The sequence below is a fragment of the Hipposideros armiger genome, unplaced genomic scaffold (genome assembly GCF_001890085.2).
Source record: "Hipposideros armiger isolate ML-2016 unplaced genomic scaffold, ASM189008v1 scaffold_107, whole genome shotgun sequence".
Taxonomy (NCBI): domain Eukaryota; kingdom Metazoa; phylum Chordata; class Mammalia; order Chiroptera; family Hipposideridae; genus Hipposideros; species Hipposideros armiger.
The window spans coordinates 1347018-1372636 of NW_017731457.1; the positions used below are offsets into that span (position 1 = coordinate 1347018).

General features: G+C 54.1%; 1 protein-coding gene across 2 annotated transcripts; it reads right to left on the reverse strand.

Annotated features, from left to right (window-relative positions):
* Positions 1–267: 267 nt before the first annotated feature.
* On the reverse strand, positions 268–23961 carry LIMK1 (LIM domain kinase 1). 2 transcript variants are annotated; one of them, XM_019646936.1, is made up of 16 exons: positions 23869–23961; positions 20574–20655; positions 17174–17312; positions 16732–16841; positions 15325–15531; positions 10862–10967; positions 10592–10758; positions 9318–9501; positions 8453–8539; positions 8021–8152; positions 6793–6852; positions 6449–6514; positions 3710–3866; positions 2108–2163; positions 1726–1883; positions 1303–1625 (listed from the first exon to the last, which is right to left on the reverse strand). In XM_019646936.1, the coding sequence occupies exons 2-16, from the start codon at positions 20618–20620 to the stop codon at positions 1463–1465; spliced, it is 1839 nt and encodes a 612-aa protein (XP_019502481.1). In that variant the 5' UTR covers positions 20621–20655; positions 23869–23961; the 3' UTR covers positions 1303–1462. The 2 variants fall into 2 exon arrangements, with proteins under 2 accessions (XP_019502482.1, XP_019502481.1); XM_019646937.1 differs by lacking the exon at positions 23869–23961 and having other exon boundaries at positions 268–1625; positions 20574–20620.
* Positions 23962–25619: the final 1658 nt, after the last annotated feature.

A 25619-nucleotide genomic window follows, 5' to 3' on the forward strand; every position in this document is an offset into this window, starting at 1 on the left:
CCTTTATGTTTTAAGAAGGAACATGAAATGAAAGCAATACATTCCGTAATGTCTCCCTCCCCCAGCTCCTCCCCTCTCAAATCCAGCTTCGGGAACATCTTCACTTGTCGCCTGGGCCACCACCTCTGCTCCTGCCCTCTGCACCCTATGCCCATCCCCACCCGCCCCTTCATTTCTGTCTCCCCACCAGGCTTCTAGTCACAAAGGTCCTCTCTTGTCCTATTTCCTCAGGGCCCCCAGACGCACACTGTACCACAGGGTCTGGAGGGGAGTACAGAACTGAGTTTATTGTTCTGAGTCTGCGGTTTGTTCCTTAGACATCATGATTCCTGAATGGAGGTGACTGTGCCACCTCCCTGAGTCGCAGTCTTGTGGGCCTGTTTAGATTGTTTTCCAGGTTCAAAGTGCACTGAGAAGGCTTCACAGTTTTAATGCTTTCTAGATGCTCAAATGAGGCAAGGTGACGAAATGGCATCCCCACCCCCGCCCGCCAAAAAAATAAAATCCCAAGCCCCCAGCAGCTGCTGCTGTAGCCATATGAAAAAATAATACAAACTCTTCTTAAAAAATAGATTACACAGAAAGAACCCAGAGGACGGAGGAACATGAGGAGGGGCAGGGGCTGCTCCAGCCATTGGCAGGGAGTCTAGGGAAGAGGCCTGGGAGGGGCGCTGAGATGAACTTCAGGGGGCTGGGTTGCTGGTGGACACCTGCCTGGTCTGCTCTGCCCACCCTCCCTCTGCTCCTCCTCCCAGCAGCTCTGGCCCAGGGACCCTACCTTCACCCTGAGGCCTGGTACCTGCTTCTCACTAAAATGGCTCCAATAAAGAAACGAAAAGACCCAAAGCAAGGAGGGCTGTTGCCTAGCAAGCAGAAACAGATCTCCCCACACAGGAGCAGACCTCTCTGCTTTGGGGGTTTGGATAGTTATCAATACCTGCTACTACCTAGCTACCCCTGGGGACAGTGGGGTGGGGGGGGGTGATGGGCCCCAGACTCCCCTATGGCTCCTGGGAATATGGCCTCTCCCTTGACACACGCCCTCCTATGTACCCAGCCGTGACAGGGCATGGCCTGAAGCTGTCCTCCAGCTTAGCCTTGGAGGAGCTGCAGACAGGTGGGGTGTGCGCAGGACGGCCAGGAGGTGGGGTGCGGGATGGGGCACAACTCACACGGGCCCTCCAGCTCATGCAAGGAGAAGCGAGGGGGCAGCCCCACCGAGACAGAGGTAAGGTGGGGCAAGGTGATGGTGTATGTGCAGCCAGGCCAGTTCTGGGGCCAGGGGCAGACAGGGCAGGGGCCGCAGCCCGCAGGGTAGAAGGCAAGTCAGGGCCTGGTGCCGGGGAGGGATCTGGGTGCCCGGTGCCCGCTAAGGGCGCCACAGCCAGCTACCTCCTGCAAAGGAACCTGGTGCAGGATGGGTTCTCCAGAGCGGGAACAGGGGCTGCTGGGCGGGCTGGGTTCAGTCAGGGACCTCGGGGTGGGCAGGCAGTCCACTTTCGCCGCGCCGGTAGGTCTCCCAGAAGCCCCTGTCCAGCTGCTCCAGTTGTGGGCTCAGTGGGAGGTGGCCGGCCAAGTGCATGCGGAGGGTCTCCAGCCACTGCTCCAGCTTCACAAAGGAGGGCCTGAGGCGACACATGGCAGGGACAGGGAAGGTGGGTTCTGGCTCTGCCGGGGAACGGCTAACCCTCAAGGCTGCCCCATGCTGAGCCCCACCCCACTCACCTCTTCTCAGGGTCCAGATCGCAACAGCGCACGGTAATGGGGAAAAAGCTTGGGGGGCAGTTTGGGGGGCAGTACCGGTCCAGGAATCCTCGAACATTGAGGCCGAAGTCCATGGTGCGGGGCAGGTAATCGGGGTCGGCGTTTACCCGCCCAATGATCTGTCCAACACAAGGACGAGCACTTACCCGGGGCCCTTGGGGCTGGGCGCCACCCAGGTAGGTTTGAAGGCAGGCAGCACTGGGCCTGGTTGCTGTGGGCGGCCCAGTTCCAGGAGCATCCTGGCCTGGGGCCCCTACGGACTTCCAGCCTGCAGCCTGGGAGGGTGAGGAGTGGAGAGGAGCCACTGGGTCCAATGCCAAGTGCTGCCCAGCCCTGGACCTACCTCACACAGGACGATTCCAAAGGAAAACACATCCACCTTCTCATCATATCTGCAGCCTGGACAAAGAGACTGACTGTTAGCAGGTCAGGCAGGGCCAGGGATGTCAACTGGTGGGGAGCGGGGGGTGATTGGGCCAGGGGCAGGCCACCTGGGCGGACGCCCTGGCCAGCAGGTCAGGACCAGGAGGCAGATGCCAGCTACCTCCACGGGGTCAGGGACAGAGCCTAGGCAAACTTTTGGGGGATGAGGATGAGAGCCCTGGGCAAGGGTTTCCAGGCCCAGCCCAGTCACAGACCAGCCAGCTATATAACTCCAGGCAAGTCGCAGACTTCATGGTGGCCCTCAAAGATAACCTGTCAAACCCCTGGGCCTGTGACTTTATTGGAAATAGAGTTTTTGCAGACATGATTAAGGATCTTGAGATGAGATGCTCCTGGATTACCCAGGCAAGCCCTAAACACCATCACAAATGTGCTTATGAGAGACAGAAGACACAGACGAGGCGGCAGTGGCCATGAGGAGACGGAGGCAGAGGTTGGAATGACGTGGCCACAAGCCTGGGAAGGCCAAAGCATTCACCAGAAGCTGGAAGCAGCAAGGAACAGATTTTTCCCTGTAGTCCTTGTAGGGGGCACAGCTCTACTGGATTTCAAACTTCCAGCTTCTAGAACCTTCTATAAGAGAATAAATTTCTCTTGTTTTAAGCCACCCAGTTTGAGGTAATTTGCTACAGCAGCCTCAGGAACTGATTCAGACTTGCTGAGCCTCAGTTTCCTCATCTGTAAAATGGAAAGATCTCCCTCATGATGTTAAAAACAACCCACACAACCATTCTCATTTATTAAATGCTGCCGGTTCATAGCCTTATCTAATCCTCACAGCACCCCTTACAGATAGGACTGTTAACCCCATTTTACAGGTGAAGTTATTTGGGGGGCTATGTTAACTTTGGTCAGAGCTGGTGCTGAGATGACCTGCCTGCCCGCCCTGACCCTGTGTTTGCATGTCACCTGTCTGTGGACGGGCTTTATCACCCATGGTCTAGGCTCACACTGTGACAGTCCTGACAAAAAAGAAACACAGTGGGAGAGAGAAGACCTGTCCTAGGTTGAATAACAGCCCCCGAAGATGTCCCAGTCCTGAGCCCCACAACCTGTGACTACTGGGACTTTGCAGGTGTGATCAATTTAAGGATCTTGAGATGGGGAGGAGCCCTATGTCATCACAAAGGTCCTTGTGAGACAGGGAGCGGGGTCAGGGAAAGAGGTGTGACAATGGACACAGATGTCAGAGAGAAGATGCTAGGCTGCCAGCCTTGGTGGAAGGGGCCATGAGTGGGGGAATGCAGTGGAAAAGAAACATATTATTCCCTAGAGCCTCCGGAAGGAACTAGCCCTGCTGACACCTAACATTAGCCCTGTGAGCCTGATATTGGACACCTGACCTCTAGGACCACATAATAATTTGTTTTTAAAGCCAAGTGTGTGGTGATTTGTTACAGCAGCAATAGGAAACAAATATAGGACCCAAAGAGGAGGCTGGGGTTGAGTCCCTACATCTCTGCCTGGGACCCCTGGGGTGGGGGAGAGGGCACCCACTCACCATTGATCATCTCGGGTGCCATCCAGTAGGGGTTGCCTACCACCGTGTAACGCTTTCTGCGGTCTGGCTTCTTGAGGCTTCGCAGGTCCTCGGGCTGCGTCTTCTCATCCACCATGAGCCGCGCCAGCCCGAAGTCAGCTACCACCACATTCTTGTTCTGGGGTGATGCAGAAGCAGGGCCACAGTGAGCATGCTCCGAGCACCACCTGCTGCCTGCTCCTGGCCTGGCCCCTACACCAATCCACAGTCGGCCAGAGCACACGCCTCTGACACCTGGGGGTCTCCCAGGGGGTTGCCACCCCACTCCTCAGAGGGGCTCAGGTGCAGCGTGAGGACCCCCTCCCTTCCCCAAACGCCTCTGCTCTTTGCAAATGGAGCTACCCAAAGCTCCTGAAAACACCAGTGTGGCCCCACTCCTCTCTCTTATTATTTTATCTCTTAATCCTCCAATAATCTGGTAAGGTACACGTTATTTTTATCCTCACTTCACAGATGAGGTGACTCAGGCCCAGGGAAGTTAAGAAAGTCGCTCAAGGTCACCCAGCTGGTTAGTGGCAGGGCTGGGATTCAAACCCAAGGCTTCAGAGCCCCAGGCTCTACTGTTTTAGGTTTATAGGGCCCAGTCCAGAACCCTGCAGAGTGGAGATGCCGACTACTCTGTCTACCCCACATGATGGGAAAATCACCGAGGGAGCCTCCTGAAAGATGAGGGGCAGGCAGGGAGCCCTGGGGCACAGTGCCAAGTCAGGGGGTTAGGGAGGTCCTCCGAGTGCCCCGAAACCTGGCCTCTTAGGCTTGATGTCTGGGGCCCTGGAATTCTGGACCCTACTTGCTGGCCCCGGGATCAGACACTGTTGTGAGTACACCAAGAGGCTGAGGTGGCAGGGCCCCAGCCAGGGGGGTCGTTGGGGCCAGGATCACTCTGAAGGGAAGGACCCTGTGCTGCCTCTGAAAGTGACACAAATGTGTACAGTCACCTAGAGAAAACTCTACAAAGATGGCTGGGGGAGGGGCTGAATATGGGTCCTAGGCCCATCTCAATGGGACCTCAGGTAACACAGTCCCTCTCATGGCTCCATCTCCTCAGGTATAATACCAGGTAGAAGGTTAGTTGAGGGGGTTTTGGCCTGGGTCCCTTGGCCCCCCTGGGCAGTGGTTCTTGAAGGCCAGGGTCCACCAGGACTGTTCAAGTGCTGGCTCCTGCCCCATTGCTTTCACAAGGCCTGAAGTGGGGCTCAGGACCCTGCACTTTCATGGGTGCCCCAGGATCTAATGGTATAGGGGTCTGCAGACCCTGCTACGGGAAATAGCTCTAGGGAAACCAGCCAGGGCGACCACCAGGGTCTCAGAGGCCCCAAACTGTAGGCAAAGGTTCTGGTTGTGTATAGATGGATTCTGGGGACAGCAGGGCTCACAGCTCTCACCAGATTCTCAAGGGATGGTCCTTGCTACGGGACTGTGGCTGCGATGGCCACGCTGTCTTCACTATGCTTGCCCACCAGACTGGCCAGGCCCTGCAGTGACACTCATTGCCAGCAGGGGCAGTCTGAGCATGATCCTGGGGAGGCCATGGATGCAGCCTCGTCCATCTCTGTGCTCACTGTCCACTGCTTCCCACAGCCCAGGACATTCCCAGAGGGCTGAGACCCCAATTCAACAGCGAGTAACTCAACACTTCCTGAACCTCATACTGCCGGGCCTTTGCATGTGCTGTTCCCACCACCAGAAACACTCTTCCTGTGCTGAATTCACTGGACAAACACCTGCCTCCTCCAGGACTGATCTCAACTGGCCGGCACTGTGATGAATCATGTCCCCTCAAAAATTCATGTCCACCCGGAACCTCAATGTGATCTGAACTGGAAACAGGCTCTTTGCAGATACAATTAGTTAGGATGATGTTATACTGGATTAGGGTGGGCCCTAAATCTAACGACTGGTGTCCTTATAAGAGGACACACAGAGGAAAGAATGCCATGTGAAGACGAAGGCAGAGATTGGAGTGATGAAGCTACAAGACGAGGAACGCCAAGGAGTGCCAGCAGGCACCAGAAGCTAGGAGAGAGGCGTGGGACAGATTTTCTCTCAGAGCCTCTAGAATGAACTAACCTCGCCAACACCTTGATTTTGGGCTTTTGGCTTCCTGAACCCTGAGAATAAATTTACGTTGCTTCAAGCCATCCAGTCTGTGATACTGTGCTATGGCAGCCCCAGAAAACCTCTCCAGGTGGGCACGGTCAGTCACTCCTCTGCCTTCTGAGACAGCCTGTGGTCCCTCAATCACTACCCCCTTAGGCCCTGGACTCACTGTCCCTACTGCCCCGTACTTAAGTATGTTCTCCCAAAGCCTCTTTCAGGAAGCCTATCTTGACGCCAGCCCACACACCCAAGCCCTCTTCCGGACCTGCAGCTCTGCGTGCCGCCTGGTGCTGGCCTGGCCACTCTGCTGTGGGCCATTCTCTGTGAATGCCACGCTCATGATCCTTTATGGTTTACGCATCAATTTCTCCTTCATCAATTTGTCAGACTCTCCTACAACCTGTGATGTCGGTGGCTCAGAGCTGGAGCCACACAGCAAGTAAAGGGCACAGTGAGGTCCCCTCCTGGCCTTGAGCTGCTTCCCCACGGGCCAAACTGGAGTGCGGAAGGCAAGCCAGGGACCCCTGTTCAGGGCGAGTCCCGAGGCTGGGAGTGTGGTGGGCAGGGCTCCTGCTGCCACTTCCTTCCCAGGCTGCTCACCTCACGCACCAGGCAGTTGTGGGAGTTGAGGTCCCGGTGGATGATGTTCATGGAGTGGAGGTAGGCCTGGAGGTGGGGAGCATGGAGGTGAGGAGACAGCTGAGCTGAGGGACCCCAGCCCCGCCCCCAGAGGCTCCCACCTCCCCTCTCCCGCCCCAATCAGGCCAGTTGGGAGTGCTCTTCCCACTCTCCATTCAGTCCCCTTTGCCCCCTCTCAAAGCTTCCTTGTGGCTTCCATTTCTAAATTTCTTGTGGATTTTCGGGTTAGTGGAAGAGAATATTTTCCTAAGTGGGGCTGGATCGCTCAGCCCACACCCCGGAAGTGAGAACCAGAGCCTACTCACCATCCCCGAAGCGATATCCTTGGCAAAGCTCACTCTCTGACTCCACGGGTACTGGCTGTCCTGGGGGCGGAGACAAGGGCCAGGAAGGGCCAATGGGGCCACAGAGGCAGGACAGTCAGGGGAGAGATAGGCAGGAGGGTAAGTGTCCTAGAGGGCCCGATGACCCCCACTCTCTTCTGCACCCACACCTTCCCCTTCTAAGACATGTGGGTGAATAATTCAAAACAATTTTCCAGCAGAACTGACTTCAAACAGTAAGGGGGGCAATACTCCTCTATGACCCGCCACCACGGAGGAAAAAGGCTGTGCATCTTCTACAAAATCCCATTTTTTTTCAAGCTTAAAAAAAATCTGAACCTATTTTCATGGACCAGCAGATATAAGGGTCCGGCGAGGTCCCCCGCAGAGTCCAGCCATGTCATTCAATATAGAGCAGGGCTTTGGGCTACAATCATTTGAGGAAATGCCTCTTCTCCCACCTCATCCCCTTGGAGACCCAGTGGGAGGGTGAGGACATCAGAGCATATTAAAGATTCAGAGTGCACTTAGGAAGCTTAAGTTGGTGTAGCCCAGCATTTCTAAGTAATACTTGACCACAGAATTCCTTCTGAGAAGTGGCATCTGTTAGGAGCCTGCAGGGGAGACACTTTGGCAACACCAAGTAATTCAGCAGTGGGGGTGAGGAATCAGTGGTGGGCACAGGAGCGGGACAGGATCGCAGGGTCTCAGGGTGATGCTGAGATGGCACTAGCACTGGATCGCCGGGGCACTGCCAGCAGCACCAAAATGCTACAAGTGTCCCACCAAGCACTGTATTTCTAGAGATGGTTTTGTAATTTTATCTAAGCCCTAAAAGAAAGTTCTAAATTTTATGGAACATGGCTAACAGGAAAATGATTTGGTTTTGCCAGAAGCAAAACAAAAGCCTGCAGTGAAGAGGTCATGGAAAGGTGCCTCTCCTCATGTGTTTGACCTGTGGCAGGTGTGGCCAGGTCTGGCCTGGGGCCCTGCAGGACAGCTAATCTCAACAGTCTGTGTGTCCCCTCGGTGACCCTGCCACCCTTCTCTGGGCCCTAGCATTCCCCCAGCTTGAGATGGAGTCTGCAACCCTGTTCAATTCTGAATTAGGGTTTGGCGGGCCTTTGAGGCCAGAGGCTGACTCCACAGAAGAGCTGAGGAGCTGGGCCCAGAGGGAGGTGCTTGGCACAGGGCTCTGTGTGGCACTCACCATGCTCTTGATGATGCCCCGGAGCGTGCCCCCCTTAATGTACTCGGTGATGAAGTTGAGCCTCTTGTCCTTGTAGAGCACCCCGATGAACTTGAGCACGTTTGGGTGCTCCAGGCATCGCATGACCTTCACCTGGTGAGGAGCAAACAGGCTGGGCCTGGAGCTGTGACCGTCTCTTTCTCCCTCGGTTGTCCCACCAGAGGCCACAGACAGTCCCAAAGATAAAAGAGCCTCCATGCCCCGGGGGCCCACTGTGGATGGGCTTACCCCTCTTGCCCTCCTGGCAGATACTGTGTCTTCTTTCAACATGTAGCTTTAGCGTCACATCCTCCCAGGGCCCTCTGCCACCCTCTCTCATTGGGGGAAGGGAGTGGAGACCACACATATCCTAGAAAGCTGGTGAAGAGGATGTGGGCAGTTCCACTCACTGACCTCCTTGAGAAACGTCCTCTGTGTCTCCTCGTCGAACCGGATCAGCTCCTTCATCACCATCACCTCGCCCGTCTCCCGGTGTGTCACCTGCGTAGGGACACCGAGGCATGAAGACAGGCAGACAGAGGCTCTGCTCTAAGCCTGCCTCGTAGGAGGCCCCATCCCCACCCCAGGAGCACCAGGGAGATGAACAGTCGGCTTTAAGCCATTCACACACATTTCATGTAATAGTCCTGGCCCTCAAGGGGGGGTAGGACTTAATACTTTCACAGATGAGGAAACTGCGGCTTAGGGAGGTTTCCTAACAGGGACCAAGGCTACCCAGCTGGTAGGGAAGGGGGGTGGCTGGAGCTTGGGTCCAGGACCACCTGACCCAGAGGCCAGCTCTCTTTCCTCTGCTCTGCTGGACTGTTTCCTGGAGGTAGAATGGTGGCTCTACCAGGGACTCCTCCCCTGGCAAGGGGACCAGGGGCAAGGGCTAGGGCCAGATGTGAGCCACGGAAAGGCTCATGTCTCTGCTGGGTAGAGCGTGATGAGGGAAGCAGCCCAGAGCCCCGAGGAGGTTGGCATCAGGCTCAGTATGGGACCTCAGGATTGGTCTGGGTTGCCCTCCCATCCTCCACCCGAGGAGCCACCTTCCAACAACCTCCTCCATATAAAGTTCTGGGTCTATCCGGAGTAGGTCCCCTCCCCCTCACTAGCTGAAGGCCCAGGTGTAGGTGATTACTGGCCGGGAAGTCTAGAAGCCCCTTCCATGTGGATTCCTGGAGGCACTGGTGGGAGGAGGCAGGCGGACTGATGGGTTGCACCCGGACTGCTCCCCTACTCCCACTCCTGGCCAATCCCTCCCCTGCATGCCCCGTACCTTGATGGCCTGGCCGAAGCAGCCCTTGCCTAACACCTCCCCATGGATCAGGTCCGATGGCCGGAAGATGCGGTGTGGTCGGCAGACCACACGGAGGGACTCGGAGCGCCCTAGGTCCTTGCGCTGGGAGGCAGGGGAGCCCAGAGAACCACCAGCCGGAGACCTGTCGATGCTGCAGCTCCTCCTGGGGGGGGGGAGGGGCACACACATTCCCAGTGCCACTGGGGGCAGGCGGGCACCTGGGCAAAGGCACCCTGGGAGAGGCCAGGCCTTGACCTGCCCCCTGCCTGCCATACTCCATCAATGCCAGTCTATGCAGTCACCCGTTCTGAGAGGGTGGCACAGGGCTGCTCTCCTGGGGTGGTCATAGGCCCTTGCCCCATCCTGATGCCAGCACCTGGTGCCCTGCTCTGCTCAGCCTTCCTGTTTGAGGCCCAGTATCGTTCAAGGACCCTTAGTAGGAATGTTTGCCTTCGGCCTTCTCTGCTTGGTGGCCTGGGTCAGATGCTTTGTCTCCAAGTTTTGGGTCCCGGAGTGCAGAGGCAGATGACCTGCCCAGGAAGCCCACAAACCTGCCATGTAGGTGGCCTTACAGGGTGGCATGAGCTCCAACCAAATGCAGGCAGGGAGGAAACACATGCTTTTAGAGTAAAGGCTGTGCCCCCAGGTGTCCCCTCCCCTCCAAGTATTTACCAGGAGTCCTGAGTGGGCCCACAATAAATGGAGTGAGGACCAGGCTGTCTCTGGGTTTCTTCCTCATGCCCTTCAAACTCCTTTAAGAGCATACAGGGCACCCTCCCACCTGGACCACTGCAGCAGCCTTCTAGCTGTCTCTGGTCTTGGGCACCCTTCTGCACAGGGGGCCAGAGTGGTCTCTGTGAAACACCCTTCACTGGGGACCCATGATGGGTGGACAAAGACCCCTGCCACATCTCAAGCCCTGCAATTAGCTTCTGCCTCATTAAACCCCTGCCCCCACACCATCCAAATCTGATGCTCCCTTCATCCTGAGTTACTTGCCTGCTGCTCCTTGAAGCCAGAAAGCTGGTCTATCCTGGAAGTGATATGTAATCCCCAGATAGGAGAGCTGTTTCCATCTGTTTCCCTACTTCTCACTGCCCTTCCTCTTTCAAAGTCCCCAGCACTGCTTGCCGGCCTGCTTTTCTACAGGGCCGACTTCCTCTGAGCAACTGGAGGGTGGGGACCAGGTCTCATCCCTCGAGGCCCAGAGTCAGTGCAAGTACCCAGACACACAAGGCACAGAGATGACTTACAGGACAGGCTTCTGCCGAGCAGAGTTGCTCGCCTCCCCACTGGGAGTGTGAGCAGGGGAGCACAGGGGGCTGGGCTCGGGCCCTGGCACATGGCCCAGTGTGTCATGGGGATCATGCTCAAGAGTCAGCTGGAGCAAGCGGCTGGTTTCCTGGATCAGCAGATCAATCTAGGGAGAGCGAGCGTGTGGATAGGTGAGTCCCAGGTGGTGGCGGGCAGGCATGAAGGCACCATCTCCAATCCTGCTCGTCAGACTCAGGACCTATACATACCTCATCCAAGGGCACGTTCCGGATGGGTGTGCCATTGATTTCCAGGATCCGGTCTCCGACGTGGATGGAATTCTTCACATCCGGGCTCATACAGCCTGGGTCCACTCTGTGGGCATAGAACAGTGGTCAGACCCCAGCCCGCCTGCCCCCTAGCGCCCTGAGAAGAAACCAAAACTAAAGGGATCAGATCGGGGTGAGGAGACAGATGGTTCTATCTTGCGTGATCAGTAGGTGGCAAAGGTCTAGAACCCTGAGTTCTGGCGTGGTGGGAAGAATTCTGTAATTATTTACTGACGTCTGCTGTAGTGTGAAATCGGAGAAAGAAGGCACACCCTTAGGTATTTACTACCCTACACTAGGTGCTCGGTGATCCCATTCAAAAGAACGTTGATTCTGCCACGGAAGACAGGCCGATCCTCCGAACTTCCTGGTAGGCTTGGGGCAGACGAGCATCATGAGGCCTAAAGGGTCAGAATCCCCTGGCTTCCCACCTGACTCCCAAACTTGCAAGATGAGGCGAAGGCCCCCATTCCTCCGGAATCAGCAGGAAGAAGCCAGCAGCCTGCCCTGAGCCAGTTACAGAGTGGAGACGGGATGACACTCTCGATTAGGTGGCTATAAGCTAACTCATGGAATGGTTAATTTGACAATTTTACTTGTTTCTTTTAACTCAGGTGTTATCTGCTTTTCCTTTTGTCTTCATAAAGCTTTTTAAGGAATGTTCACTTGGCCTCTGCTCTGAGATGGGCAAGCACTGGGGGACAGGACAGAGAGGAGACTGGGGACTTTAAGAAAAACAGAGTCATGAAAATTTTTCATTATCAAGAGTATATTCTCACGTAGCAGAGAAGCTCCTCCTTATATTGGAAAGCCAAGTAATCAATGCAGGAAGAACAGAGTTAGGAAATCATCATTTTGTAGCCATCATAGTAATAATTGATATGGGTAAGAATCACCCATGGATGCTAGCACCATTTGGTGAGAGGTTCTTGGGGAACAGGATATTTACAGAGTCATGTCTCTCACATGACGTACTGGTGCAGAGAGGACACAGCATCACTTCTGTAGTATCAGCTAAAATGCATAACCTAAATCTAATAAGGAGGAAGCATCAGTCAAATCCAAATGGAGGGACATTCCACTTAACAACTGACTTGCACCCTTCATAACTGTCAAGGTCATGAAGGACAATGAAAAGCTGAGGAACTGTCACAAATTGAGACTGAAGAGCATAGGGATTGAATGAAATGTATGCTCATGAACTGGATCCTGGATTAAGAGGAAACTGCTATAAAGGACAGTACTGAGACACTGGCAACATTTGAACATGGAGTGTATATTGGATAATGGTATTGTTATCAATATTAAATTTTCTAAAGGTCATGATTACATGTAAGATACAACTGGTAATTATGTAAGAGAATGCCTTTGTTTTTAGGAGAATGTCTATAAAGTTTTTTTGGTTGAGGGGAGAAGGGTCAATGATATCTGCAACTTACTCTGAAATGACTTAGCAATAATAACAATATGTACATATGTTTAAGTATAGATCAGTATATATATGTATATACCATACATAAATGTAGAGGGAGACACACACATGCACCCCACGTGTGGCAAAAAAATAAAATTGTTAAACCTAGGTGAAGGGTGTATAAGGTATTCAATCTAGTTATTTTGGCAAATTTTCTGTAAATTTATAAATTTCAAGATAAAAAGTTGAAAAAACAATGAACATATTTTCATTGATGTAGGTTTCTTGTGGATATAGCTTTAAAAATATATTCCTTAGACTCCCCCCTCGCCCCCTCCCTCAGTCGCCTGCTAAGGCAACAGGGGGCTGGGGCATAGATAAATGAAACTTTCCTTAAAACGCTGCTATAAACGAAATGAAAAGTGGTCAGCTACAACTTGCTTAAAACACGTAAATCTGGTGAGCAGCTTTGGGCAAGCTGGGTTGCTCCTGAGGAGTGGCTCTCTGCAGAAATTGGAAAGCAGTTGTTGGCTGGAAAGAATGCTCCTCCAGTGGGGTAGCGGGGGCTGGCGGCAGGGGCTAGCCATTGGCTCTCCCTTTGTAAAATGCCATCTGGTTGTCAGAGACCAGCTGGTCTGGGAGTTTCCCTCTCTCTCTCACCAGTCTGTCTGCTTACTTGTATATGTAAGGCAGCTGCTGGCCTGGCTGATGCTCAAGGCGCGAGTGGAGAAGCAGAGTCAAGCCTGACAGCATCCTCCTTCCCAAGTACCCTCTTCACTTCCTACCAGCTCCAAGGCATGGTGCCTGGTACCCAGCAAGTACATGAGAAAATTCAGTGAATCCAATGAAAGCTGGCACTCGGCTCCTATGTCTAGTTGTGTGCACACAGGAGACATTTAAAGCTACTCAAGGAGTCAGTGAATGCCCAGGAGAAATCTTAGAAGGCTCTAAGGCAGCGGTTCTCAACCTGTGGGTCGCGACCCCTTTGGGGGTCGAACGACCCTTTCACAGGGGTCGCCTAAGACTATTGGAAAACAAAAAGATATTTACATTACGATTCATAACAGTAGCAAAATTACAGTTATAGAATAGCAACGAAAAATAATTTTATGGTTGGGGGTCACCACAACATGAGGAACTGTATTAAGGGGTCGCAGCATTAGGAAGGTTGAGAACCGCTGCTCTAAGGTGTCCAACTACCTCATGGTTCATGCCAAGACCCCAAAGCCCAGGGAGGACAAGAGACCTGCTCAACATCACAAAGTGTTGGCAACTGGGCTGGTTCCCTAATCTTCATTCCTTCTTGCATCTCAGACCTTTTCTACATCCCTTAGAATTCTCTTTAGCAATGATAAGCTCTTATCAAATCTTGGTTTTGTCTGCATTAACATGTTGTTTTTTTTCCATTTGAAATTATATTTATTAAAAACTTTACATACAGTAAACCTTAGCCTTTTGGGGGTACAATTAACATGTCTATTTTACCCTTATTCTTGAAGGATATTTTCATCAAATATAGAATTCTAGGTTGATAGTTCTTCTTTGCTCAGTGCATTGAATATATTATTTTACTAACTACTGGCTTCCATTGCTTCTGTTGAGAAATCAGCTGTCAGTCTTACTGTCCTCTTTTGAAGGTAATTTGTCTGTTTTTCTATGGCCACTCGGAATACCTTTTCTTTTGCCTTTGCTTCCTGCTTTCACTAGATGGGGCAATCCACGGGTGGATTTCTCTTTATTTTGCTGTTAGGGATTTACTGGGCTTGAGTCTGTGGACTGGTGTCTTTTATCAGTTCTGGGACGTTCTCAGCCATTACATTTTCAAATATTGCCTCTTTTCCAATATCTCTCTCTTCTCCTGGTATTCTAAATAGATGATGAGATCCTCTCACTCTATCCTCAATGTGTCTTAACCTCTCACAGTTTCCATCTTTTTGTGTCTCTGCTTCTCTCTTCAGCTATTTTAAACCCTACTCTACTGTTAAACAGTTGAATAAGATTTTCATTTTAATAATTATGTATTTCATTTCTAGGGGTGTTGGAGTCTTTTCAAAATTTATTACTCTTTACTCATTTTTCAATCATCTCTTATTAAAACATATTCAGCATAATTATTTTATACTGTTGCTAACAATTCCAATATCAGGAAGTCTTATAGGTCTGGTTCTGCTTCCTGTTGTTTTTGCTGACTCTCGCTCACAGTGCCTTGCCACCTTTTATGTTCAGTGATTTTTAATTGAATTGCTCACCTGCCTTGGGACACTTATATAAGTAAATTCAATGAAGCCTGGAGGTGGGTTTCTTCAGAAAGGATCTACTTCTGATTCTGTCAGGGCCTCAGAGAACTACAGTTGGGAAGTAGTTCAAACTCTTATAACTTTGCCTTAAGGTTTTTTGAACTACCCAGGCATATGAATTTGGTTTGCAATCCCCAAGTTTATGAATTCTCAGATTCCTTTCCCCTTCCATTCAGGTTCAAATCAGTTTATTTTACAGCTCTGCGAGTAGGGGGCTGATGGAAGGTGTGGTTCACTTCTCATTCATCCTTGAAAGCCCTTCTGGGATCTCAGCTTATGGGGGAGGGAGCAGTTCTCTTATTAGACTAGCTTCCTTAGCAGGTCAAGGCTTTAAGAGGCCCAGCCATGAAAGGACTTGAAAACTGAAGCCTAAGTTCATCTAATTTAGATTTGTCCTCCAGGTACAGCTGCCTTCAATATTGTGACACCCCTGGGCTCCCTCCTTCACGTAGTCCTGTTACTCCTCTTTATACATGGATTAAAGAAAATATTTTATCTAGCATTTGTAATGGTTTTTAGAGGAATGACTGGGTCAGGCATCTGGTATACCAGGCTGTCAGAGCTGGGCTCAGTTTACACCTAAATGCTCACCTGTTCTCAGAGCCCCCAGCCCCAGCCCCAGTCAGCCATCCATCTAGAGCATCCATGGCCTCAGCCATGCCAGCTGCAGCCTTGGCAGGCCAGCCACTCACCCTTGGACGCGGACGGTGTGGGAGTGCTCTGTGCCACAACCCGATGGGCCATGAGGGGGGTCGATGGAGACCGAGAGGCCACGTTTTCCATGAGCTGAGGCTGGGATGGATACTAGGGTGACTGTGTGGGGCAAGTGAGAGCCGGGGGAGTCAGGTAGGATCTGCTCGATGACAGGGGTCACCACAGTCTGGTAGTAGCAGTGCCCGCTGCAAGAGCCACAGCAAGAGGGGACATGGAGAGTGGGAAGAAAAGAGCATTAGCATAGTCACCAGAATCACCCCCTCTCCCCATGCCAGTTCCAGACTTTTTTCTCCTCCCCAGCGCCCCTGGGGAGGAAGTAGGTCTTAGCTACCAACGGGACTGGGAGCAGGAACTCAACATGCCCAGCCCTGCCCTTGCCCCTCTCTGGCGTTCAGCCGTTCCGGGTTTGTCTACCCTCTGTTATGTTGTAAGCTGGCGAGAAAAAGGCCTGGGGATAAATCCAGTTCAGGGGTAAGTCACTGAAAGTCCATCTGGGATCAAGCCACGCTGCCCTCTGCCCTCGCACCCAGCTTTATCAGCATTGTATAATACAGAGTTTATCTGATCTTTGTCCCTGGTTCCTGGGAAAGAGGCTCTAAATCCTTGGAATAAGAATGTCTGTTTCCCATGAGCCCCTCAGACCACACCTGAGTTTACATTAACAAGATGACTCAGGATGGGGGCTAGTCACCAGAAAGACCAACCATGGGATTAGAAGGTTGGGACTTCGACCCAGTCCAACCTCCAAAGAGGGGAAGGGGTCTGGGGATTGAGTTCAATCATGTGCCCAATGATTCAATACATTTTGCCTACACAATGAAGCCCCAATAAAAACTCGGGTGATTCCAGGGGAAGGGGGTCCCATATCTTAATGCCACAGGCAGAATGCATAGAACCTCTGCATTCTGGACCCTCAGACCTGGCCCTTTGGTCTCGTCATCTGGCTCGTCTGATTTGTACCCTTGAAACTAATTCTAAGTATATACAGTGCTTCCTGAGTTCTGTGCGTCATTTAGCAAATTATCAAACATGAGGAGGTTGTGGGAAATCCCTGATCTGTAGCCAGCTGGTCTGAAGTGGAGTGGCCTAGGGACCTCTGAACTTGTCTGAAGTGAGGGGGGTCTTGTTGGAGACTGGGCCCTGAACTTGCAGGGTCAGTGCTGACTCTGGTGGTTGGTACCAGAATTTGCACTGCAGTGATACATCAATAAGAAAGCTGATGCCTGAGGCTTTTTTTTGTTACACTTGTGTCAAATTTCCTAGTCACTTCTACACCATCACTTTTATTAATGACTACCCCCACATGGGCAGGGAAAGGGCCCTTGTGTGGGAGACTTGTGGTACAGGTAGGCACAGCAGGTGTGGAGAGGGGCCAGGGCACTCACCAGTACAGCTTGGAGTGCTCCACCAATGTGTAGGTGTCCCCGTCACCAATGAAGGTTCCACACGTGAGGCAGATGAAGCACTCGGGGTGGTACTTCAGCTCCCCAGCCACCTGGCAGGGATGTGGGTGGGAAAACCCAGCTTAGTAGCCCCTTCAGCCCCCATATCACCTCCCCTTGGCCTCCTCGCAGAAGGGCCGCCTCAAACAAAATTCAGGGGTCTGATTGGCCAGCTACTGAACTCTTGGACAGAGCTGGTTCCAAAGATAGGGGGCTGGGGGATACAGACAAATGGGCTAAGAAGGCACAGGGAAATTAAGAGAACCAGTGAAAGGAAGAACAAGAAGGATGATGAGAGAGTGATCTGGAGCAGTGAAACCTGTGAGCAGACATGGAGACAGACACACACACACGGTGAGGTGTGTGAGTCGGGGGCGTTGCTCACCATGACCAGCCCCTTGGTGATATGCTCCGAGCACCCATGACAAGATTCGCCATAGCGGGCCCAATAGTCCTTCTTGCAGAAGAGCTGCCCATCCTTTTCATAGTACTGGTGTGAGAGGGAGGCACTGCATTCACAACACCTGGAAGGAAGAGGCGCTGGGGCTTAGCACCGCCCATTCTCACACCTCCCCCACAGCTGGGCCTTGCCATAGTCTATAGGCACCTTTGGTAAAAGTAGAAAAAGGTGTGCCCTCTGGGCAGAGGCAGCCTGTGCTGGAGCACAGGGCTTAGAAGGTGGAGTCCGGGATGGATTTAGCATCCCGTTGGTCAGAAGCCTTTGTTCAGTGCACAGCCTGCACAACCACCCATAGCAGTTCTGCACCCACAGTGTCTGGTCCACCTGCTAGCCCCAGGTGAGCAGTGCTCCTCATCTGAGACCCTGTCCCTTTTCATGCAAGGAAGATGGCCCAGAGAGGGCAAGCAACTTGCTCTTGGTCACCAGTCAGGTGGAGGGAGTAACTAGGGAGCCGAGGACTGAGGTGGTGGGCCTGAACAAACCATAGGCCCCACTCCTCTAGTCTATTCTGCTTCCTCTCCCTCCCACTTCCCCCACCCCCCGAGATGTGGACACAGCTTGAGCCAACTGATATAGATAGAAGTGACCTGTTGGGGCTGTGAAGACCTACCAAAGGCTAGCAGGTTCCCAATGTCTTGGTTAAATTTATTTAATCCTCACAGGCCACCATGAGGCAGGCATGGGCATCCTCATTTTAGAGATGAGGCAGATGAACTTGAGTGTCCTAACTTCCCAAGGTTACACAAAGCTACTCCCTGTTTCACTAAGATATGAGGCAGGGGTTCAGCTCAGTAGAGACCAGCCAGGATGAGTCAAGACAGGGGATCTGGTGTTCTGGACCCGTGCCAGCCCTAGGTGCTGTCAGTCACTGGAAGGGGGCTTAAGAGGCAGTGCAGCATAGCCCCTCCCTCCAGCTCAACCAGAGCCTTACTCTGCATACCTTCCCTCAGAAAAGCAGTCGTGCTGTGTGGAGGATGCCTGGATGTGTGGGGTCATCAGGGCCCGAATCCCCCTGCTCCATAACCAGGGGATACCAGGGAGGCCTGGCTGGTGGGGCCCCTGAAGGGCAGATGGGGACGAATGATGTACCAGCTTCTAGAAGGTATCCCACAGGCCCAGAGCTGGACCAATATGCCTGGTTTCTCTCCACCCAAGCATCTGTCTGACTGGGGTGGGCACCAGCAGCCCAGATAAGTCAGGATGAGCAAATGCAGAAATTCAGATCCCCAATGGGCCCCCAGGGGCATGTTTTCAAGAGCAGGTCCCAGGGTCCTAGGGGCCAGAGAATCTGTCCAGCTCTACTGCTGTTTGGGCCCTCTGTGTGATGTGCCAAGGTCACACAGGGACAGGAGGACCCATGCTCAGAGCTTACGGACCAGGGCTTATGGCTCAGTAGGGAAACAAGTCAGGAGAGAAGAGGGCAGGAAAGACTGGGACCTGGCTGAGCCTCATCCCCCAGGGAAGCCTCCATTCTACTGTGGACTGCTCTGGTGACTGCTCCTTAGTCAGGGAACTGGGGATAAGGAGGAGGGAAAAGGCAGCAGCAAGAGGGCTGGTGGGACACTGTCCCTTTAAGAGGATCCAACCAGTTCCCCATTGTCTGGGAGCTTGAGGGAAGGGGGTGGGGACCACAGCTAGGGACAGGGAAGGCACAGAATGCCTGGGTTGGGAGGGGGGGGCGCACCCTAGAAAGGGGGATCTAATGAGGTTTCCCTATGAGAGAGGGGAGCTGGGAGGGAGGGCCTCTGAAGACCGCCCTGAGATGTGAAAGGCAGCGGAAGCAGCGGCTGGACCAGAGCCATGACGTCATCCGCTGCCCCCACAGCCCTTCCTGCCCCCTTCTCCCCTCCCCCGCCTTACTCCAGCCCGCCCAGGGGGCGGGCATCCCACTAGCACCACTGAAGGGGAACCAGTCCGAAGGGACACCAGGCCCCAGAGGGAGGATGCCTAGGGATGGGGGGAGGCCCAGCGCCGGGCCCCAGAGGCGCTAACATAGCCGGGAGGTGCACAGCAGGAGGAGCGAGCTCTGCAGAGGCAGCACAGGCTCTGCACCACACTGCTTCCTGACCTTGGAGAGTCCCCCCACGCCCAGTGCTGATCAGTGATTCACTCTGCCCTTCCACAGACCAGACGTGTTGCATCACAGGAGTGTCACCACAGGAGTCTCCCCCTCACTCCGGGCTGCAGGAAGCGGGGCCCCCACCTGTCTTCCAGTGGGTGGGTTGGTCCAGACTCAGGAGCAGCTGCCTTCCTCCAGGGGAGAGCATGTTCTTCTCCCGCCTGCAAACTCCTACTTCTTCACTCCTTCACAAACACTCATCACATTAGCAGCCCTGGATGACCCCACACGGATGCACCCACAGGCTCTGAGTGCAATCGCAACTCGGTCAGCACTTCCTGGAAGCCTGCTCAGAGGCCAGGCTGGCGTCCCCCCTTCCCCGACTGCCCCAATGCAGCCTGCACCACCAGACTTTGTTGGCCCACCAGGCTCTGCCATCAACCTGCAGGGTCTCTGAGGTCCCAGGCCAGGCATCCACAAACACTGGACCCCAAAGAGAATATAAGGGGTTCCCACCAGAGAGGCCTGCTCTGTGCACTCAACCTGGAGCAGTTCCCACCCCCAGCATCCTCAGAACTACTCCAGGGCACCCTGGCTGGGCCTCTGTCTCAGACAGGGGATCTAGCCCAGGCTCATGGTGGCTTGGCACTCGGGGCCTCAATGACCTTTGCTGATGGAAGGCACCCAGGAGCCTCTGACGCTGTCCATCTCTTTACCCCTCAGGCCAGAGGAGGCAGGTGGGGCAGGCAGGCCTGGCTCTTAGAGGTGCTCTACACATGCCCCCGGCCCCACCAAGGACAGCAAGAGAGGAAGGAGGGCCAGGTACTGAAGGTGTGTAGAGATGGCCCAGGGTGGGACGGAGAGGAATTCCTAAAGGGTGCACCATACAGGGTACCCCTCCCTGAGAGGAGGAGGAGACAGCCAGGCTCAGGCACTGGGCAGGGCATGAAAGGGCTAGGCTGGGAGGCAACCTCTGCGATGACAGGTCCATCCCTCCCAGGGCCACATCCCTGGACACCAGAGGTGATGAAAGAGTAGCTAGAGGACCAGCCTCCTGGGAAGACTGTACCAGAAGGGCCAGAAGCTTCAGCAGCGGCCTGCTCCCCCTCGACAGGCAGCCAGCAGTGGCCAGGAATTTCAGTTCTCCTGCCCTACTGCCCGGACCCACGTCGGTCTTTCCCCCAGTTGCCTATAGCCCCAGCCCTCACACTAGGGGCCCTCCCTGCCTGACGCCTGGGACAGGTGGAGAAGGGGCTTTTCACTTACTTGGCCCCTCTAAGGAAGCACCTTCTTCTTAGGGGCGAGGCCAGCATCCCCTGCCGCTCCCCACAGCAGGAACTCTGGAGGTCTGTGAGGAACACAGGGGTGGACCAACCGCTTCCCCATCTTACTCCAGGCCCTCAGGATTGGAGGCTGCAGAGGGTGGGGCCAGTGTGGCCACCCAGCATGGGAGGAGAATGCAGCAATGAGGACTTGGTCTGAGCCCGCAACAGGAAGCAGTTGAAGGGCCTTCTGCCAGGGCTCTGGTGCAGGCAGACAGGCTGCAGCAGGCACTCTGCCCTCGGCCCTGCACATTTGAGAAAGGTGCCCCTCCATGCTTCTGAGCCTGTTTTGACAGAGGCACTGGGGACTCAGGGCTCTCCAGGGACAGGGACAAGCTCAAAAGTAGCTGCTTCTTCCGATGCTGCCCCCAAGAGAACAGAGGTCGACTTTCATGGATAGTCTGTCTTCCTTGCCTGAGGGGTCCCCCAAAGAGGGGGCGACTGCATCCTGGCTCAGGCTCAGCCCTGCAGTGCCAGCTGCACACTCACCCCTTCTCACCCAGAGCCAGCCCACCTAGCCCTCCAGGGAGATGTTACCAGAGCTACAGCAGCCCCAGAGCTTGTGGGCTGCAGGCTGCTAGGTAGGGACCTCCCAGAGGAAGCAGCTGGGCCACTCTGGGCCTGGCCATAACCTTCCGGGACGTGGGGCACACAGGGGGTGGGACACTTGGAACAGAGAAAGGGGCAGGCCCTGGGGTGGCAGTGACTCCTAGTACTAATGCCAGAAGAACCTGTGTGCCTGCAGCAACTGTCCCACTGCAAAGCCTTGGAGCCCAGGGGTTGGTGCCAGCCCCACTTCATGGCACCAAGATACTTCCAGGGAGAAACCAAGCAGAGTCCAGAGCCTTGGGAGTCCCACTGAGAGCCAGCCTGGCTGCCTATTAGCCATGGGACCCAGACAAGCAGTGACTCCTCTCTGAACTGCTTTCCTAACTGTCATGGGATGAGGACACTGTTGGCCTCACCTAGTTTTGGGGGCTACTGGGAGAACCACAGCCACTGGGCCAGAAACACTCATGTAAGCCACACTGGAAGCTGTCGCTCTTACTGTCCATGGGCCCGTCTCACTGTGGGAGCCTTTCCTGTACCCATCACACCAGGGACAGCCTGAACATGCCTTCTTCCTACTGCCTCCACCAGAGGCCTCAGCCCTCTCCTGATTATGCAGGCAGGGACCCTCCAAAGCTAGGTTCAGTGGTTCCTTCCTGTGGCTTCTATGGCTGTACTCCCAGCCCTCCCTTCATGTCTCCCAAGGCTCCGACTCCCTCCCCACCTTAGGCACAGGGACTCCTAAAGGTCTTCCCCTGATTTCTCGTGCCGCACATCAAATCTCATCCACCACGTCAGCAATAGCCCTGAAGGGGCATTTCTCTCTGGCCTTCCCACCTCTGACAGGCCTCGGACGACCTCGGCCAGCTCTGGGCAGGGCACTGCTACTCTGGATAGCCCACCACGACTCCAACTCAACACAGACAGGGCACAGCTCATCACCAGTCCGGCCCCCAACGCCACCAGCGCCAACAGACCACGGCTCTCTCCAGCACGCAGGGTAAAACCTGGGCCATTTTAGAATCAGCTCCTGCCATTCACTAGCCTCCAGGTCCACCCCGAGGCCCCTCACCTCTTCAACTCTGAAGTGACTTGAAATGAGACACACATGGGTTCGAGTCCCTGCTCTAGCTTGATTTCTCTTGAGCCTCCGTTGCTCACATGCAAGCTGGGCAAATAAAGGTACCTCATTTGGTTATGGCAAAGGTTTAATGAAACATTAAAGGAATGCTCAATGAGTGGTGGCTCATATAACTAATACTTGCCAAATATTGTCCCTCTTCTATCTGCAAGTCTCTCCACTCTTAGTCTTAGGTCAGGCCTTGAGTACAGACCCCTGAACTACTGTGCCAGTCCCTTCCCTGCCAATTTACCACCTGCCCACTGGAATGGCACTTTTCAACAGCACTTCTGCTCACATCTCTCTCCAGCTTTCTGCTTTCTGAATCCCTCTACTGGACCTTCACAAATCCGTCCCAAGTTTGCTTCCTCACTGCATCCCTCGACTCACTCTGTTCCAGCCAAATGAGCTATTCCCGTTCCCTCAACTGCCCACGCTGTCCTACCTCCCTGTCTCTGTGCACGTGGTTTTATTGGCCTGTTCAGAGTCCTCTGCCCTCCTGAAAACCTCCTGAACACCTGCCTGGGAGCCCCAGGGCATGGTGCCCACCTGTCTTCTGGCCTCACTAGCCAGTATGGGTGCTGTGTGTTCACTTCACTCACTGGCTGTGTGACTCTGGTCAAAAGAATTAATCTCTCTGTGTCTCAATTAACAGAGACAATGCAATATCTAACTATACAAAGTCCTTACACAAGTGCCTGGCCATTACTAAGTTGTAGAAAATGTTACACGTTATTCTAAAAAAGAAAACAAAAAACAACCTTGTCAGAGGTTCCCACTGCCTACAATAAATTCCATTACCTGGTGGTCGATGCTCTGACGACCCCAGCTGGGTCTCCTAACTTCACCTTCCCTCCTTTGCAGTGCGTTTCCACCTGAACTCTGCTATTCACTGACTGGGCCAGGCCCAGGTGTTCCACCCTTTGCACCTCCTGGGTCCTCTGCCTGGAATTCCTTCCTGCTATGCTTCTCCCTGCAGGATATATCACATCTTTCAAGACCCCAAGTCTGGCTCTAGAGCCAGCTCTAAGGCTATCCTCTACCCCTGCTTCTCATTATGGTCCTACTGGGTTGCTGGGCCACCTCTGGGTCCCATGTGCTCAAGCCTGACCTCTCTCTTCAATACTTGGGAGTTGGTGTCCAGGCTATGCACACTGAGCTATGCATCTTCACAACCTGGGGACCAGTGAAGGAGGCCCAGCTCCCCACAAGGCTGGGTCACCTCCCATCCTCCCCTGGAACACGAGCACCCGAAGGCAAGGGTGCTCTGCTCTTCCCCTGCTCCCCTTGGCCAGGTGCCTGCAAGCCTTGGTAATACTGGTGGAAAGTCATGCTTCTCCCCTCCTCTCCTTAGAAGTCCAGAATGATAAAACAGAGAGGGCTTTAGGCATCTTCTAGTCCAAATGCCTCATTTTTACAGATAGGGAAACTGAAGCCAAGGACTTGCTGGAAGTCACACTCAGAGACAGCATCAGGGGGAATGGCCAGCTCTCCCAGATTGCTTGCCCAGCCTCTTATCTCTCTGGCAGGACTTACTTAAGACACCCCACCCCTGGCCAGCCCACCTTACCTGAAGCAGTCTGCGTGCCAGTCAGCGTTCAAGGCCTGGAGGTACTGGCCATCATAGATCCTCTGGCTGCAGCTTGCACACACGGGCAACTCGCTTCCTGCAGGGGTGGAAAGCCAGGAACCATTCTTAGGGGAGTCAGTTTGGTGCAGGCCAACCTGCTTTGCCGACCCCACAAGCATCTGCACAAATCCTCATACACATGTACGTACACGTACACACACACACACAGCACCCAGGCTGGGCAGTCACTATGCCAAGCAGAAGGAGAAAGGAGGTAGGCCTGAGGGTGTTGCTGAGACATTGGCTAAATTACCAAGCCTCTCTGGATCTCAATTTCCCTATCTGTAAACTGAAGAGGAGGATCAGATGTCTTCCCTCCAGCAACAGCATTCTTCAACTCAAGGTAAATGGAAGATTAAGTGGCAGGATTTAGAAATAAGGCAGCGGGCGACATTCTTGTCACAGCACTTTTCCTCTCCTGCCTGCCCAGGAAAAGGTACTAAGAGGACCCTTCAAGTCCAGGTAAGGACTAGATAGGGCTGGACTGGTACATCCTGGGCTGAAGCCGCTGTGAAGGAAAGGACAGGAAGCCCAGAGGTGCTGGCCCCAAATGAGCCTTGGCTACGCCCTGGCCTAACCAGGGACGGAGATGCCAAGCTGGACACTCCCAGACATCTACCTGCTCCAGGGAGGCCTGGTACCTCCACAAGCTGGCTGGCCGTTAGGCATGCTTAGTCATCCTTGGAGCCTGGCACGGTTGGAGCTGGGTGGGCTCTGGCAGATCCCCCAGGCCTGAACGTCCTCCTTGTACAGGTGGGGAGACAGCCCTGGAGGTTAAGGCTTGCCAGGTCACACAGCAGGCTCCCAGGCCACAACCTGTCCCTCCATTAGGACTCAGGGACCTAAGTAAGGTAGGGGTGATGGTGAGGTGGGCCCTTGCTCCAAATAGGCCTTCAGAGACCTGGTGGGAGGACTGCGAGTAGCCCCAGGGGAGAGCAGGGCTGGAGGGGCTGGCACAGATGGGACCAGGTGGGCCTACGTGATGGTGTGGTTGAAGAAACCCAGGGGAGACCAGTACTTGTTCTAGGGTGGGGGAGGTTTTTTTTTTTTTGGGGGGGTCGTCACACCCTAAATGTCCTGCAATCCCCAAGCCTTGAGCCTCAGTAAGGGGAAAGGGGCTGAAGAGGAGACTGGGATGAATAAGAGCCATTCTCCCAGCCAATACTGATGCTAGGCACTGGGTTTGGCGCAGGGAGAGGGGGTGGAGGCCCCTAGCAAACCGCCAACGGCTCCCTGGAGGCACATCTCTGCTCAGCCCATTCGTCCCCCAACCACCAGTACGGGGGGCCAACTATCGACCCCCAACTGTACAGATGGGGAAACTGAGATCCGGCAGGTAGCGCTTGGCTCAAGGTCACGGAGCCAAGCAGGCGCGAAGCAGTGACTCGGACCCAGGGCTGCAGCTTCCTCAGCGCCTCTTTCTTCCCAAGCGGGGTTAGACTGGATAAGGGGTGGCCCAGGACGAGCCACGGGTGGACAGAGCGCGCGGACGGAGGCCAAGGCTGAGGGGGCAGTGCCTAGGACTCCTCCCGGGGGGGTCGCTGGTTGGGGGAAGGGGAAGGCGGGGAAGGAGGGGCCCTCCGCCCGCGGGAGGGCAACCCACCCAGGGCCAAGGAGGGGAAAACGGGGTGGGACCCAGTCAGGGAGGGGCCTGCGGGCTTCGGAAGGTCGAGCTCAAGCCGGAGGAGAAA

What these genes read in the sequence shown, in the direction of transcription:
- LIMK1 (XM_019646937.1), bottom strand. Translation starts at nt 20,620, where the DNA reads ATGCTGGCCTCGCCCCTAAGAAGAAGGTGCTTCCTTAGAGGGGCCAA. An exon ending in TCACCAAGGGGCTGGTCATG is followed by an intron (nt 16,842 to 17,173) that starts GTGAGCAACGCC and finishes CATCCCTGCCAG; the next exon opens with GTGGCTGGGGAGCTGAAGTA. An exon ending in GAGCACTCCAAGCTGTACTG is followed by an intron (nt 15,532 to 16,731) that starts GTGAGTGCCCTG and finishes TGGCTCTTGCAG; the next exon opens with CGGGCACTGCTACTACCAGA.